Genomic DNA, 18,047 nt, shown 5'->3' with positions numbered 1-18,047 from the left:
TTCAGCAATCAAGTGCAAAACCATTGGGACGATTCCAGCAACTTGTAAACACTGGTTTATTCACTTAGAGTTAATCATTTGAGCTAATTTAACCATTATCACTTTTAGTATGGCTAAGATCACTCATTGTCATAGTCGTTCTAGCCTTGATGTTGCAGAAATAGAAATCATGAATGGATACAAAAACAACAAAACAGTAAAGAAATAACATTTAAGAATAAATAGATCCCACTTAGATTTAGCATATTAAAAACACTGTAAGTGTGTCCAGACTGGCCCTTCAGAGGTGGAGTAATAGTAAGTGATGAACCAGCTTCAGCACTCTTCATATAAAAATATTCTTCTTTGAGCACTTGGTGTAAAAACATCAATAGCTCGAGCAAAGTGTTCTTGTCTTCACGCAATTAATGTTCCACTGTTTCCACTGTTCTGATAATCTGTTACTGCAGTCCTAATACTGAAACACAGACATAAATAGTTACTGAATTATTTACTGGAGGTAGTAATGTAAATGATATTTAACTTGTGTTTCACTATAGCCTGTGGAGAAACAAAATGTGTCAAAACTCACTGATGTTCCAATTGAAATACACTTACCACATAGAAACGATCCACAGAGCTGTTCAAAGAGATATCTGATGATTCAGAGGCTGTCGTCTGTCCTGTAGGAAGTGATATTTAATACAAATTTACTACAGCTCAATAAATATCTAAATAGGAGTCATGTTCAGAGTCAGAAGAGGTAGATTTCTTCTGCTGAATGACAATTCATTCAGATTTTTAATGAATCTTTTTGTCTAAACATGACAGTAGTCAAAACACATTAATCCTTTGATTACCCCATGGGATGATAATTGGTTCTTTGAGGGTTCTGTGAGCAACAAAACAATCATAATTAGCGTTTTCATCCTCCTTGATCTCCACACTCTTCTTCAGCTGGTAGGATCCATCATGGTTTGGTCTGATTCCTGTGGATTCAACCTCGTCTTCAGGCAGAAATGAGTGATATTTCCTAATGAACAACACTGTGTCTTTGGCGTAGAAGCCAGTGGCAAAACAGCTGAGTTCTACTATGGATTTGTCTCTGATGGACCTTTTTGCAAAGATATGAACTTCTGGAGGATCTGGAAACACAGGAATCAGTTCATTAAACAGTACTATCTCTAAAAGAGCTACACATCATCAAACAAATATGAATACATTTACTCACAGCCATTTCTGATCTCATTTTCTCCATATTCTCTGAATCTGTTGAGCCAGTCCACACACTCTTTCTTTGGTGTACTGGTTTAGGATGGGCACATTATCCCACTTCCTCTTGGTTGGAAGAGCTTCAGCGACAGGAGCAACCCACTGAGACTCTTCATCATCAAAAGACATAAAGTTTTCTCCAGGCCTTTCTAAACGCCTTTGAACTTTAAACTTCACTTCATCTCCCTGCTTCTCAACTTCACAACCAACTCTCCACTGAAGAATATGGACATCTGAAATGGACGCAAATTAAAATGTTCGTGAGATGACAATGTGAGATGTTTCCTAATCACTTACACAAACTACAAAACCACAAACACAGAATGCAAAACTACAAATCTCAAGCAAATGCAAACACTAGTCAAACCAACACATTGATATCCCCAACATAAAACACATCATAGGCTTTATACTTTATGTCGTTTGCCTTCATGTCATTTACAGTGTGGCAACATCTGTTTGTTAATGATTGTTACAATAACCCACTTGAAAACACTAATGCACTACAGTAACAAAACCAGTGTGACTGACAGTATGATCCTCTGTTTTGTGTGCAACACTGTCCACATCCACCAGGATTGAGTCTCATCAACTGCTGGAAAGAGCTTGCCATTGTTATTGCTGTTGGTTTCCTAAGGGATTTTAGGGTTCTCCAAAGGTTACATTTCTCAAGAGATTGTAATTTTGAACATTGTGCCTCATGTAGAGACTGAGTTTAGTGTTAAGCAGAAACTGTGCAGACTTGCTCGAGGGATTTGGTAAATGAGCTTCTGATTTTGATGATTGATTTTCAAGCAACAATTTCAGTATGTAAAGAACTGGATATGACTATTATATGATATTATACAACTGTAATATGAATCACGTTACCATATGTTACACTGTATGAGTGATCCTCACCTGGTTCATGGTGTCTGGGACGGTCCAGTAGAATATTACGACTCAAATGAAACCACATATTTCTTCACATCTTTCTTGACTGGTGCCTTTTCCCACTGAATCCAGATCTGTTTGGGAATCTTCTTCTGTTCTTCACTAATAATCTGTGTGTCATCTAGCAGACCCATAGCAGTGAATTCATAGATGTCCGGAAGAGAGACGGGTTCAGACAAACCCTACACGTGAGTGTTTCTCCACAATGAAAAGAAATATCATTTCATCAAGAACATAGGGTTTAAATGTGAGTAAAGTGGAGCAGAAAGCAGCTAATTATTATTATTTTGATGTATTTTATTTATGATCTACCATTTTTAAGATTAAATGCAGTTCCTTAACAAACATCAGTTTGGGAAATCTTGGTGTAATATAATGTTAAATGCACTTTATGTTGTTAATAACAAAAAACGATAAATTAGTCCTATGCAGAATGGAAATGATCGTCAAAAATATGTTAAATTTTTTTCTTGTTATCTGAACTGAATTATCTGTTATTTACGTGCACTTCTACAAATGCTGTTTATCTGACTAGTTGTTATTGTGTCGGCTAAACATCATGTCAGCTAACACAAAGAATTAGTGAACAAGAGTTAAATCAGAAGAAAAGATCTTAATTACACTGTAGCAGCCCATTTTCTGTCTGTGAATCACGAAATCTCTTCTTTGTGTAGAAAAAGTGAACGTGCCATCAAGGGAATGTGGAAATCTTTTACAGAGACTCGAGTTATTTTTGATTGTTTCCCTTCAGATGTTATCACCAATGGACATAAATGATGAAGCACTGTGATGTAGTTTTCTTTTCTTTTTCTTCTCATTATTTATGGTTAGGGTATACGTATTTCTTTCTATGTGTTGGGGCAGGTGTAATAATGCATTAGATCATTGATTTGATCGGTAAAGGTGTGTCCACGTATTGCAGTGATGGTCATGTGTTGTTTTAAACTGGATTTGTTGTATATGACTGATGAAGGTCATGGACCAAAACTTGGTGAAGCAATACATTTTGATGAATTTGCAAGAGTGGATAGTGTGCAAGATTTATTCTTTTGTGTTTTGATGTCTGATGTCTTGGTTATTTTTGCACCTATAAACTAACTTACTGGTGTGCGAGGGTGATAAGTGGAACATTTGTATGGTTTTGTATTTCTAACTCTATGTGATTAATAAGTTAGGTCAAAAATAATCTAAAATAAGTCTGATTATATTACCTAAAATGTATAATGTGATAGATTGCCTTACTAACTATAATTTGTGTTCTCTAATTTGGACTCAGTAACAGATCATAATTTGTATGAAATCTATCCAGCTCTGATTATAATTAAGAATATTTTAACAAAACCTTCACATGTTCAGGGTTCTGTGATGTGTTTAATTGTCACATGACGTGTTTTGCTTTAATGACTTAATACTATTAGAAATGCAAGTTTTATTCATGCTGATGTTACTGTATATGTAGCATATGCAATATAAATTGATAAATAATAATAACAATAACAGAAAACTGGTATCAATTCAGAAATCTTCAATTAAGAAGCTGTTGTTTTCAGGAACAGGGAAGATGCCTGATCTTATGTGTTATGTGTGTTCATTCAGTTGTTTTTCATAATGTGTAGTAGTATGATAATGGATATCAGCCCAAACAGGCCCACATCAGACAGTCAGACAACAGAGATAAGTATCCATACATACAACTTTAATATATATATATATAATATTACAATTAAACAGAAATAGAGAACAAACAAGGAGTGGAAATTTGTTTCTCGTTGTTTCAGCCCATGATATTCAGTGACACTTTATCTTCCTGTCACTTCTATGCTTGGTTTGTGTAATGTTTCACTATTAGTGCATTTAATGTTTGCCGTGAATACTGCACATCTGTCTTCTGCTCCTCTGTCTCTCAGTGTCCTCTAAGAGACCTATTATAAAACATCTGCAAGGACATTACAATATAAAACATTGAAAACTATTTTCATTCTGTTTGTGAATGTCAGTCTCTGAACAAAATCAGTTTAACAGAACAATAAAGAAGTAAAGGAAAATGTTTTCTCAGTATTAATTCAACATTTCGTGATGACAGAGCACTGCACATGTGTGTCCCTATGTTGGGACGGGTGCGCCAGAACTGAAACTGAAACTGTAACATGTAGATGGTTTTGTTTAAAAAAAAAAGAAATCTGGACAAAATATTATTATTTGGAGGAAGTGTGCAGAAAGACAATAGTGACACAACCATCTCTCTCACGTGTTCTTGTGAAATGCTTGCGTCATTTTTCCAGCTGCACAGTGTGAAATGTGTTTTCTGAATTACACTGCTCTAAAGAAACCTTCAGAATGCACTTTTTATACCCATGCACTCTTGTTTCAGATGTTACATCTCAATTTACTACGTGGTCATTAGGTGAACATTATGAGTGTTTGCATTAATTATTTTAAATATGCTTTAGAGCAATAGCTGTTCAGTAGCTCTCTTTTATAGGCTTGTGGCCCAGCTTTGTTTGTAAATACTCATTAATAGTAACAGTACCACCGCAGAGTACACAGTCTGCGTAGGGCACCAACTCCCAGAGGGGGCACACCATCCCAGCTAAAAAAAAACATGCGCCATTCTCCCATCCGCGCTCGCACCTCATGTTTGAGGCTGAATGTTATAACAAATGCCTGAAAAGGGAGCCAAATGCCATGTGATTGCTGCTGTTACACTTACAGGACGATCAAATCCTTGTTTAGGCTACTGACCAAACATTTAATTCAAATATTCACTTAATCTTTCATTTTTGGCCACCTTGTTGCTATAGATGACATATTCTTTATAATTTCTTCAACAAAAAATGTGCATATCACAACCCTTACAAAAATAAACCATGGTTTTATCATAGTAAAACTGCTTAATTTCCTTTTGTATGATTTCTGAATGCTTGAGACTATAAAATAAAATAGAGTCATAATTAAGTTATAGGTAAATGTCGAGAGCTACAATTGTAATTTGTAAATAATATAATTTATTAAATAGTTTCTATTTTCACCACTATATTAGATGTTTTCATTCCATCATAATGTTTGTGGAATGTGGGCACAACAATACAATCCTGCTTAGGGCACCCATTTGGCCAGCAGCGGCCCTGAATAGGAAAAACTATTGATTTGTCATCACTGGAGGCCTCACCCTGGAAAACAGACAGAAGTGATCATGTCATTAAATATTAAAACAAGTCACCTGCTTTTTCCAGGTGAGTTTTACAATATCCCAGTTGAAATCAGTGGATTCCTAGTGTTCCTTAATGTAGATTAAGAGACCCTTAACAAAATCACTACCCATATCCTGGCACTAGACTTTGGTCAGAGGTGCATTTCCAAAAGGTCACAAGTTTTGTCATTACCAACAGAGTTTAATGGGACTTGCAACTCATCAAGTTCATCTCAGGTTAGTTACCATATTAAACTTAACAAAAATGAAAACAATGCTTTGAGGGATACATTTACAATCTTTTTAATGGCATGCATTAAAGGCTTTTCATAACTCACAACTATCCACCTGAGATTTGGACTGAACGATCGGTAGTTTGTTGTTAACACACCGATCATAAGCAACAGAGCAAACCATTGAACATACTGTACTTCAGCCCTCACAGCCTCGTTCTCATTCCTGTCAAAAACTAGATATAGCTGGTTTCCTATCTACTAGTTCAAAAACCCCATCAAAAGGCTAAGCATATTGCTGTCCTTGACTTATAATGGTGGAACCAGCTTGACTTAAGCAGAGCTGTCCCTGTCTTCAAAGTAGTTGACAACTGCAGTCTCAAGGAAATAAAAGAAAGAAATGTGTCTAAACAGCACTGAACTTCCATCTAATGTATAATTACCTGAGGGGAAATAAGCTCCACTGAGTTTGTGTCACTGCTGTCTGGGGTTTCACTACCAGTGTCTTGATCTGTAGGAGAAAGTAGAGTGCCTTGTAAAATTAACCATTTAGATAAGGTTGCACCCAGGGACTCGTTGAGGGTCAGGCTCGTACCTGGGGTCTGCTCGTTGAGGGACAGGCTCGTACCTGGGGTCTGCTCGTTGAGGGTCAGGGTCGTACCTGGGGTCTGCTCGTTGAGGGTCAGGCTCGTACCTGGGGTCTGCTCGTTGAGGGTCAGGGTCGTACCTGGGGTCTGCTCGTTGAGGGTCAGGGTCGTACCTGGGGTCTGCTCGTTGAGGGACAGGCTCGTACCTGGGGTTTGCGGGGCCATGGTGTAGATTGGACCCGTGGACCCTGTTTAAAATGATGTACATAGCACAAACAAATAAACAGAATAAGAAGATTCAAATAAAACAATGTTAAAGTTTTTTTTTTTTTTTAAGTTTACAGGTGTCCAGATACCAAAACCAAATAATTAAATGTAAAATATCATTGCATATTCTTCACTGTATAAATTAAATATAGATTAATTCTTGTTAAAACTACAAAGGCAGGTTTTATTACAGAAAGATGCGCTTTATTTGACTACTTTTGGACTGTTGAACACAAACACCCACCCACTGCCATTATAAAGCTTGGGATAGTCAAGACAATTTTAATATAACTCAGACTGGATTCGTCTGAAAGAAGAAAGTCAAATACACCTAGGATGCCTTGAGGGTGAGTAAAACATGGACAGATTTTCTTTTTTTGGGTGAACTAACCCTTTAATACTGTATTTTTTACAAATTCATGGGTGAAACTCAGTACATGTTTTTGTCACCATGTCCTTTAAAATTTTACTTTTTCTAAGTCTACCTACACAGGTGGTTTGATTTTTTTATTAGATCATCTTAAGACCACGCTGACAAAAAGTTATGGATTTCATGTCAATAGACATGCATTTATTGCCTTAATAAATCTACTGGAATGATGCCAAAGGCATCTGAGGCTGTACCTCTGCAAAGCTTTGACATACTGACACCAAACTTCATGTCTTTGTCACCTCACACAGAAAACAGCACATCAATTTCAAACTCAAAAGTTCTGAACCATAAAGCCATATTATAATTGATTGTATTTGACTGTATTGCATTTATGATTTTCAATCTTTTTAAATAAAATAATCTTAAAATGTCGTTGATTAATCATTGCTGCAGTTAATAAGTAATTAGTAATTGCTCAGTGTCATGTTAAATGTTAAACGTAAATATTGTCATGTTATTTCAAACCTGTATGTTGTATTCTTTTCCTAGTGGAAGTTTTAGCAGACTTTTAGGGGTAAATATTTGGGTAAATGATTCATTCTCTACACTGCTTGTCCTGTAAAGTCAGATAAATCTATCCCAATGTTTCAAGCCATTATGATTAAAAACCAAAAACAAGAATGTGTGGATCATCTTTAATTAGTGACTACTCACCATTAAGGCGTTTCTTCATTATGAAGTACACCATTAAAACAACAATTGCCAGCAGAAGAAAACCTCCAAACCTCCAAAATATCCATTTTCCAATCATAACTATGAAAGTGTCTGTTGGGCAGTCCAGGCATTTTCCATCTGTAAAAAATCCACAAAATAAGGGAAAATGGAAATTCACAACTTAAATTCCTTTTTAATTCATCAAGTAATGTTTCTGTATGTGTAACTGGTTTGATTACCCCATTTTTTGATAATTGGTTCTTCCATACTCTTGTGGGTCACAAAACAGTCATATTCTGCTTTTTCATCCTCACTAATCTCCACACTCTTCTGTATCTGGAAGGTCCCATCAGGGTTCGGTCTGATTTCAGTGGATGTTATCTCAGGCAGAGGTGTGCGATATTTCCTAATGGTCATCATCATGTCTTTGGCGTAGAAGCTGGAGGCCATACAGATGAGTTTCAGCTGGGTTTCATTCCTGGATTTCCTTGCAAACATGTGAACATCTGGAAGAGCTGAAAACACAGGAATCAGTTTATCAATCATCTGCAGATGAATATCAAATATAAATACTGTACATTTACTCACAAGCTTTCCTGAGCTCCTCATCTGCATATTCTCTGAATCTCTTGAGCCAGACCTCACACTCCATTTTCAGGTAGTCTGCTGTGTGTTGTTTTAAGATCGGCACATTTTCCCATTTCCACTTGGATATTAAATTAGTGTCAACTGGGGCGACCCATTGAGCCTCCTGATAATCATAAGACAGAAAGTCCTCTCCATCATAGCAGTACTCATTAATGCGTTTTGGTTCATATCCCTGCTCAACTTCACAACCGTGTCTCCACTGAAGAACATGAAGATCTGAAATGGAGATGGATCAAAATATTGGTAAGAAGAAATATAATGAAAGTATAGTACAATGAATTTATTTAGGTTCAAATTAAACTGTAAATGCTCCTCACCTGATTCATTTTGTTTCATGCATTTCATCAGAGAGAAGATATTCTTCCTAATCCACTGCTCTTTGCTCTTTCTAAACTGCGTGTCTTCTTCCCAGTAATCCTCCGGCAGTTTCTCCTTCATCCAGGTCTGTTTGGGAATCTTCTTCTGTTCTTCACTATTGTAATAGTCGATCTGTCTGTCATCTAGGAGACCCATAGCAGTGAATTCATAGATGCCCGGCAGATCGACAGGTTTGGACAAACCTGTGTAAATGTAATACAGCGAGTGTTTCTCTGCAATAAAAAGCAAAAAAAAAACAACAAAAAAAAAACACGTGATACAATGTTGAATTCCTGATGGAGAAAACTGTAAAATATATGACTGAAGTCTCAAGTTTAAGCAACTCAAAGATACTGAATCGTATCATATGGATCTAGTCCTGATCTCTGGGAGACTAAACCTGAATTTTGATCAACATGACAGCAGCTTAGAAGTTATAGTTATATCTTTCAAGTTTACTATACAACATAAATTTGTAATAAGATTTCAATTATGTTCTTATACATATGCCAAATGTTCAAATTCAAAAAGTTACTTTCACTTTCTGTTCTAATTGTTTCCTTCAACGTTACCTGCTTGAATTGAAGGCAGAGTCCTATAAAGAAGAAAAACACAAAGTAGAGCAAAGAGTTTGGCGACACGTCCACATTGTTTAAAAGCCATGTGTGAATTTATGGTAATTTTCTGGTGTTTACATCGTTCCTTCATGTCTGAATGCAGAAACTGAATGCAGCAGAAAAACAGTTGCAAATGGAGGATGGGTTTCTGTGTTTATAGATAAGACTAATATATCAGTGGGTTAACCAGGGGCGTAGCCATCTTTTCAGAAGTGAGGGGGACAGAAAATACACACAGACACACACACACACACACACACACACACACACACAGATATACACACACATATATATATATATATATATATATATATATATATATATATATATATACATATATAACATTACGATATAACATTTCTGTAATCTATATAGTCTACTAGTCAAGAGTTTTTTAACAGTGAGATTTTTAAATAATTCTCTCGTGTGACTGGAATAATGATGCAAAAAATTTTTATTTTAATTTTTCTCTTACTTCTAGCTTTTAATTGGCTTAGAAATCTATAACTGCTGGACAATAACAAATAATAATGATTTGTTTATATACTACAAACACTTTTTATCACATAATAAGGCAGAATAGTTTATATACTGTAATAAATGATATGTCAATTAGCACTGCATTGTTCATATACTTTATCACCTGCTGGAGATTTTTTTGGACTTGAAAAAAACAAAACCGAAAACATCTCAGTTACATATGTAACCATGGTTCCCTGAATAGATAACGAGATGTTGCGGTGACGTCACCTGCTATGGAACACCCATCGGTGTGACGAATGTCCTATACCATCTCACCAATCCTATTGGCCAAATAGCGCATGGCACCACCCTTACGCATGCGCACGCATCATATACCTGGGTGCCACTCGCCATTTTGCTCAGATTTCATGACTGAAGAAGAAGAATGCTATCAAGGTATGGCACGGCCAGGACCGCAACATCTCGTTCCCTATTCAGGGAACCATGGTTACATACGTAACCGAGATGTTCCCTTTCATAGGACACTTCGATGCTGTGGTGACGTCACCGTATGGGAACGCTATACCATAACGCCTGACGTACCTGATAACTGGGATCCGAGGAAGCATCTGCTCAAGCGGAGAGAACCCGGGAGCCAGGGGCCATCCTCACATCCAGACTGTAGGACTTGATAAAAGTGCTCGGTGAGGACCATCCTGCCGCAGCACAGATATAATCCATAGAAGAGCCACTGAGAAAAGCTCGAGAAGAAGCCACAGCTCTCGTGGAATGAGCTTTAATTCCTAAGGGCGAAGCGAGTCCGCGCGCCTCATAGCTAAAGATATTGCCTCCACCAGCCAATGGGACATGCACTGTTTTGTAACCGCATGGCCTGTATTCTCATGTCCAAAACAGACAAACAGCTGGTCAGACTCAGGCCATGGGCTGTACGATCCACATAAGGCTTTAAAGCTCTCACTGGGCAAAGACTTAGATCTCCTGACCCCGCCTCAGCAGGGGATAAAGCCTCCAGGACCACTTGCTGAAAGCGAAAGGGATTAGATGCGACTTTAGGAACATAATAAGGCCTCGGTCGCAATAACACCTTCACAGAGCCCAGTGCAAATTCCATGCACGAATTTCACACCAGGTCGTAAACAGTCTGCACTTGAAAGCATATAAGCGTCTCGTAGAAGCTGCTCTAGAATTCAGTATAGTCTCAGTGGTTTCAGCCGAAAGACCGGGACATACTAACTCACTCTGCTCAGAGGCCACGACCACAGTTTCCACAGATCTGGCCTCGGGTGCCAAATCAGTCCCTGTGCTTTTTAGATAATAAATCCTGTCTGAGGTGAATCTCCCATTGAGAGCCCGCTAACAGACTAATCAGATCCGCAAACCACGGCTGCGTGTGCCATCGCGGAGCCACAAGCAGCAGCTGTTCCACTCTGTCCAGCCGTATTCTGCATAATACCGCTGGGATCAAACGAATCGGGGGAAAAGCATACAAACTGGTCCTGGGCCAACTGTGAGCTAACGCATCCAAGCCCAGGGGCGATGGGGGGGATAGGGAGAACCATAGCGGGCAATGCGTAGTCATGTTTGACGCGAATAAATCCACTCTCGTTTCTCCGAAAATCTGCCATAAGAGATTCACTGTTTGGGGGTGTAATCTCCATTCCCCTTGTTCCAGAGCCTGTCTGGATAGCAAATCCGCTCCGAAGTTCAAACGTCCGGGGACATGAACAGCTCGGAACGACAGAAATTTGTTCTGAGACCTAGAAGAACATGTCTCACCAGCCTGCACAGTGGGAAAAGCGTAATCCTCCCTGATGATTCAGGTATGACACAACCTCTGTGTTGTCTGATTTGAGCAGCACATGACGGCCGATCAGCAGATTCGAGAAATACTGGAGAACCAGAAAAACGGCCATTAATTCCAATCTGTTTATGTGCAAGCTGCGTTGTGCCGCTGTCCACACTCCGTTGGCTGGGCGCCCTTGACAAACAGCTCCCCAACCGGTCAAAGATGCATCCGTCGTGACAGTCTCTCGGAAAGCACAAATCCCCAGCCGAACCCCGGTTAGGAGAAATTCAGTTGACATCCATAGTTTTAACGACATCACACACCTCTGTGTCACCGAAATCATCCTATGCGCAAGACAACAGGGTGAAATATTTTGTCTTTTCGTCCACCACTGAAAAGGCTGCATGTGAAGTAATCCCAGACGAATTACGGGGAATGCCGCTGCCATTAGACATAAAAGTCTGAGGCACAATCTCGCTGTCACTGTGCAACCCGCTTTGAAGCACCGCACGCATGACGCAATCGACTGAGCGCGCGGGAGAGAAAGCTTTGCTGTCATCGTGCAAGAGTCCAATTCTATTCCCAGAAAGGTAATCCATTGAGAGGGAATTAAAACACTTTTCTGGAAATTTGTGCGTAAGCCCAGGCTGTTTAAATGATTCAGCACAAGATCCCGATGAGAGTGTGCTTGAGTCTGTGATTGTGCTAACACCAGCCAATCGTGTAATTAGTTCAAACACGAACGCCCTCGAGCCGCAACGGGGCCAGAGCTGCGTCCATGCATTTTGAGAAAGTACGGGGAGCCAGAGCTAAGCCAAAGGGAAGAACGCGGGTACTGATACGCTTTGCCCTCTAAAGCGAATCTGAGGAACTTCCTGTGTCTCTTGATGATCTGAATATGAAAGTATGCATCCTTCAGATCGATCGTGACAAACCAGTCGTTGAATCTGAGTCTGAATCTGAGACAAAATAGACTTTACCGTCAACATCTTGAATTTGCTTGGCCTGAGTGCAAGATTCAGACGGCGTAAATTCAGATTGGGTCGCAATCAGCAGTCTTTTTTTGGTACCACAAAATAACGGCTGTAAAACCCTGTCTCCATCTGAGAGGGGTGTACCTCTTCTATAGCCCCTTTGCTCAGCAGAGTTGACATCTCCTGTCGCAGCACCGCTATTTCCATCGGTTTCACCACCGTGGAAAGAATTCCGCGGAAAGGAGGCGGGCCTCTTCGAAACTGAATGGTGTATCTGTGACAAATTGTGCGAGAAACAATGAGAAGTGAGAAACAATACTAGAGGTCTCAAAATTTCTGCTTCCTGCAATGCTGTCATACACGTTAAAATGTCCGGGCACGAAAAGCCTGCGGGATTCGTGCACAGGGGAACTGTATGCATAAGAGCCTTTGCGTCTCGTTGTGTATAATCCTGAAACGTGTCCACGGCAGGAATTAGGCCAACAGATTGAACATCGGGCTCTGCCGCTAGTGAAAAAGCAGCGGTTGTGTGAGCCGTCATAAACGGGTCGTCTGTGCAGTTCCCTTGAATCGCCACTCGAATTCTGAAAGCTGGATTGCGCAGAGTGTCTGAGGGAACGTTTGGCGTTACAGCTCAATGCAATGGCGCTCGAGGCGCTGTTTGCGGCAAGACAGTCAGTGTTTGAGCGTGGGGACTGCAATGAGAGTGTTGGATGCACGAAAGCGGTCCAACAGCATTCTCTAGCGGAGGGCACAGTCCCTGGCAAGCAGCGAGAACATCAGGAGCTGCTATTCGGTGCCCGAGAACAGGAGGCATCAGCCGTCGAACTAAGGTTTAACCTCTTGCGCTGACGTTGGTGAGCCGGTGGAAAAACCTTAGGGCCCCAATCCTTGCGAGGGGGCACCATAGGTGAAGGAATGAAATCTGAGTGAAATGGCGCGCGGCACCCAGGTGTATGATGCGTGAAGCGAAAACCGAAGCAACCGGTTCTTGACTCGAGAACGAGAACTGCTCCAGCAGTGGGCGTGTTCATTCATTTTTCAGAATTTTTACTTCCGGCACCAGCAGTGGGCGGGACTGTGATGCTCTATTAATACAGAGCCAGTTTACTTAGGCTCGTTCAATGCTTAACGAACTATAACTTTGAGAACGAATTACAAGGAGCTGGTGTAAGGTGAAGTCAGCAAAACTGGTACACTTTTTGGTATTACATTTATTCTATCAACACTATTTATGTTTTAAACAAATTCTAAAATTTTCTTGTATCTCCCAATATGTTTTAATTATTGTTATTGTTGAATGGGTGACCTTTCCTCATTAATCGAGCAAACAATTACCTCAACCAGAATTTTGTTAAATTTTGTATTTTAAGCAAAATAACTTACAAGTAAACCAGAATAAAATAATGAAGAATAATTTCCACAATTTAAGTTTTAATTGTTTTTGAATAATAATAATAATACAAAAAAAAAACACATCTTACACTACACTGAAAACACAAGAACGGCAAGCAACCAGAAATTGTTACAGTAAAAACACAATGTGTGTGCACGGACACACTTCAAAGCACTCCCTGTTGTCCATTTTCCTGGTGACCAGCCCCACAGTCTTTCTGAAGCTGGCTGCACTGTAGGCGACTGCACCTAGAGATGATGTATGGCTTTCTCTACTTTTGATAGTGTCTCTTTGAATATCTTTTCCAGGTCACTACACCTGTTCAGAATCCAAAAGCAATTATGACAGCACATTAAGTCACAGTTAAAACAATTTACTTGCTGCTGAAGGTGCCTGCATGGGCCACCACAGTTGTGCTTTGTTGTTTTGATGCCTGGGGACACAAAGAAGACATGAGCACAGCAAAACTGAAACAAAACTATGCAAATTAACTACGTTATTTTAACACAAGCCACCAAAACAAGTTACACATATGCTAGCCATCATGCAACATCAGCTAACATGAGCTCCAGGGAGTTGAAGAAGACCTTTAAATCTAGCTGGAAAAGTAATAAATTGGGGGAGTTATTACTAGATTTATAAATGAAGTAATTGGCAAAAATCACAATGTTTTTAATCAAAAATTCAACATCACAATTTCGAGAAAAAGACATATTTTACCATTTTAAAATGGTCAGGTGTTACATACTTCAAACTATAAATATTGTAACTTCTTTTGCCTTTGGTAGAAGTGGATAAGAGAGAAATCTTGTTATAATTTAAACCACTTCATCTTCATGAAAATTGAAAACAAGTAGTCTCTTATTTACTTCAGAAGGGAAAATGTGTGTATTTACAAATGTTCTTAAAACCATATTATTAAGTTAAATTAAATTAAATTAATGTATTTAGCAGACGCTTTTATCCAAAGCGACTTACAGTGCATTCAGGCTATCAATTTTTACCTATCATGTGTTCCCGGGGAATCGAACCCCCTTGCGCTTGTTATTGCAATGCTCTACCAATTGAGCTACAGGAACACATTATTATAGCTCTGATCTGTAAAATTAATACCAGAGATGATTCGATTACCTAATCTTGGTAGTGAATAACACAATGCACCTTTAATCAGCTGAATCAAACCAGCAGGAACAGCTTTCAACAAAGACACCTATAATTCCTGAGTACAAATAATATTGTATTTTTCACAGAAAATCATCATAACCAAGGACATTTCCATCCCCATCCATAATGTGTACAATGGACCAGACATAGGTCCATCCTGTCCTGAAAACAAACAAAAACACAGATTTCCCCTTAATAAGGATACACTTATTATTCCACAAAGAACAACTATGTGGCAAAAAGTTGTGTTAGTGTGATATATGGAATACAAGCTATGTTAACATAGTACATTTTCCTTGAATCCTTTTTATAACATCGTTATTTTTCTAATATTGCTAAATGGTTTTTAAATTCTTATTTGTGCTTAAAAAAATGTTATGTACATTTATTGAATTGTTGTCGCTTGGCACACCTGCGTCATGACGTCATCGCACGTTTCAGTAGGTGGCGCGCCCGTGATGTGCTTCATTCAGAGTAAATACACCATCATAAACCTTCTTTTATTGCTTTTGGTAAGGAGACAGAACAGTACATCAATTCCATCCATGATTCAAAAAATAAGAAGGCTGCTAAAACCATTCAGTTATGCTCTATCTTTAATGTATTTATTTGAAACTCCCCCTGGCTCTGTTCTTTTATATATTTTTTTGTTTCTGTATTAATGACTCTATTTGTGTGTTCTTATTGTTTGTATCGTAAAGATTTAATAAAGATAAAAAAAAAAAAAAAAAAAAAAAAAGTAAATACACCATCACAGAAGTCATCACGGCTGCGCTCTCTTTTTAATTTTTCATGTTTATCATACTTCTTTTCAGGTAATCGCAAAATAAGATGCACAAAATAGACTTCTGTTTAAACATAAACTTTAGTGCGATACTGATGATGTATGTATGTTGAAAGCAGTTTGGTCCAATATACTGATAGTATGTCATGAGTTTAGAAGGCCTGAGTACATAGCGTGAGTCCCTCGTGATTAGCGCGATAGCCATTCTATGTCATACATGGCCAGTATGGAGTTATTTGTGTTCATTAACGTTCATGGTGTTGTGGCAGACTTATGAGTTATGCATTACGTTTATCTTGATCTTTCATGTGTCTTTATTATAAAAAATACATTGGATATGAGTAAGTGAACAGCGTTTAGCAGTGAACGTGGTTAATATTCCAGCTGTATTCGTGTGTCATCAATTTATTTTCTTTAATTTCATCGTTAAGGGTAAATATGAATTAAGATGTTCTATATCATTTGGTGCTTATGTGTACATTCTGAATACTGTATCCTGTTTCTAGAAAAAGCATGCGATTTGAGTGTCACAGTGTCAGTTGTAACTGACATGGCTTTTTTTTCTGAGACTACAACATGTGAACATGTGATAGTTTGTTAACCAATTGATTACATTTTCTTATTCCTTCTATTGTAATGGGAAGTGTTTGAGGTCACTCATTTTTTTTTACATTCAGTTATTACTGGGAAAGAGTGATACATGTGTTCATACTATATGCTGAACTTTTGTTATATGCATATGTGTGTTTTATTCATTCAGAGTAAATACACCATCACAGAAGTCATCACGGCTGCGCTCTCTTTTTAATTTTTCATGTTTATCATACTTCTTTTTTTAGGAGTACTACAATTTGTATATTAATTTCCAATAAAATAATACCTGACCATGAATAGATGATAATTTACACTTTAATTTTGACGGCTCAAAATCACATCTTAAAAAGAATGTCCCCAAAAGAATCCAAACGTTTTTAGAAGAAAACCTAAACCAGTGGTTCCCAAACTGTGGTGCGAGTTTGGGAAAGAAAATTTTCTTTTTATGTTTTGTAATTTACAGTTAATATTTGTATTTAGTTATTGCAAATAAAAATGTGAAGTTTAACAAAACTGTCATCCATTATCCCGATTTTTGATGATCTGTGTGCAAACATGCAGGCCCATCCCTCTCTCTAAAAAAAGGAAGTAATCTTTTGTATTTATAACAGATTTTTAAAAATCTACAGTGAATATTTTTATTTAGTTATTGCAATTAAAAATGTGAAGTTTAACCAGAGTAAAGTGTTGGGGGGGGGGGGGGTGTTTGCCCGGTGTAACTATTATAATAATAAATATTAATTGAAACTGAACTACTAATATTAACTACCGACTATTAATGATGACGCAGAGTGCGAATGTGAGGACGGGAGATCGCTGAAGAACGCATTTTTCCAGAGTTGGAGTTGATTGGCTAACGGTTCTCGTTATCTCGCTCTGATTGGTCGGACTAGCGGGCAACGTCCTCGCGCAGCATTTCAATTTAACGTCTCTGTCTGTTAATCTGTTAATAGCTTTAACAGTGCACAACTGATATATCGCCTCTAGAATAATCCCCTAGACGCTTTCATGTCTTATTACGTGGAAACAATGTCGAGTTTAGACGTAATCTGTGAGAAGATTCACGACGCTCATGGGCCGCGGTGGGAACGGAGCGGCGTTTGCGTCGCGTGCGTCGCGGAGATGATGGACAGGCCGGATGTGTCGGTAAGAACCGTGTTTTTTCGATCAATAATAGAAACTAAGTTCGAGTTTAACGAGTGCCGCGGTGTGGCGACTCATGACTGAAATTTTACATTTCCCCACAGGCGGTGCGCAAGCGCGCGGCGCTCGTGTCCGTGATGCGCGTGGACGCGGCTCGGGAGCTGCTATACTGCGAAGAACAGCGAAGAACACACTTCATCTCATCATTACTGAGTAACACACACACACAAGATTCTTATTAGTGGGAGAAACTGTATATATATATATTTTTATATATATTTATATATATATATATATATATATATATATATATATATATACACTCGCATACACATATGTGTATATTAATATATACACCTATGCATATGTTTTGTATGATCAGTTGTGTTCAGCTCTGAGCTATTTCACGAGGGTGCTGACTGTGTTTCAGAAACGCTGTTCAGTGCTGTGGATTCGTCTCTGCTGGATCAGACTGTTCAAGGTGATCTATCTCTCGCTCGTCTCTGATCTTTGGTGTTTGTGGCATGTGAAAAGGTGAAAAGTGCAGTAGTAG

At 38.6% G+C, this 18,047-nt stretch overlaps 3 protein-coding genes and 1 pseudogene across 7 annotated transcripts in view; 2 read left to right on the top strand and 2 right to left on the bottom strand.

Moving 5' to 3' along the window:
* The window catches only part of LOC113067602 (zinc finger protein 239-like), a 262,749-nt gene that overhangs the window by 165,383 nt on the left and 79,319 nt on the right, over window positions 1–18,047 (top strand). The gene's annotated exons all lie outside the window — the stretch shown is intronic.
* Window positions 814–2,820, bottom strand: LOC113067519 (H-2 class I histocompatibility antigen, Q10 alpha chain-like; annotated as a pseudogene).
* Window positions 5,139–9,327, bottom strand: LOC113067394 (zinc-alpha-2-glycoprotein-like). Of its 5 annotated transcripts, XM_026239786.1 has the most exons (9): window positions 9,249–9,319; window positions 9,126–9,148; window positions 8,514–8,786; window positions 8,137–8,412; window positions 7,788–8,063; window positions 7,549–7,686; window positions 6,203–6,442; window positions 6,051–6,118; window positions 5,139–5,354 (listed from the first exon to the last, which is right to left on the bottom strand). In XM_026239786.1, coding segments are annotated over exons 1-9 (1,458 nt in total). In that variant the 5' UTR covers window positions 9,251–9,319; the 3' UTR covers window positions 5,139–5,192. The 5 variants fall into 5 exon arrangements, with proteins under 5 accessions (XP_026095571.1, XP_026095569.1, XP_026095568.1 ...); XM_026239784.1 differs by having other exon boundaries at window positions 8,514–8,756; window positions 9,126–9,327; XM_026239783.1 differs by having other exon boundaries at window positions 9,126–9,324.
* Window positions 17,176–18,047, top strand: part of LOC113067898 (meiosis inhibitor protein 1-like) — a 12,398-nt gene continuing 11,526 nt past the window's right edge. Inside the window, exons 1-3 of the mRNA XM_026240394.1 lie at window positions 17,176–17,497; window positions 17,599–17,707; window positions 17,925–17,975. Of these exons, the coding sequence (XP_026096179.1) occupies window positions 17,360–17,497; window positions 17,599–17,707; window positions 17,925–17,975 (298 nt within the window). The 5' untranslated portion in view covers window positions 17,176–17,359. The remainder of the gene's footprint in view (window positions 17,498–17,598; window positions 17,708–17,924; window positions 17,976–18,047) is intronic.

This window comes from Carassius auratus, linkage group LG28B, assembly GCF_003368295.1.
Source record: "Carassius auratus strain Wakin linkage group LG28B, ASM336829v1, whole genome shotgun sequence".
Classification (NCBI taxonomy): Eukaryota; Metazoa; Chordata; class Actinopteri; order Cypriniformes; family Cyprinidae; genus Carassius; species Carassius auratus.
Note: the sequence above shows the minus strand (reverse complement) of the source record. Positions and strands in the feature narration are given on the sequence as shown.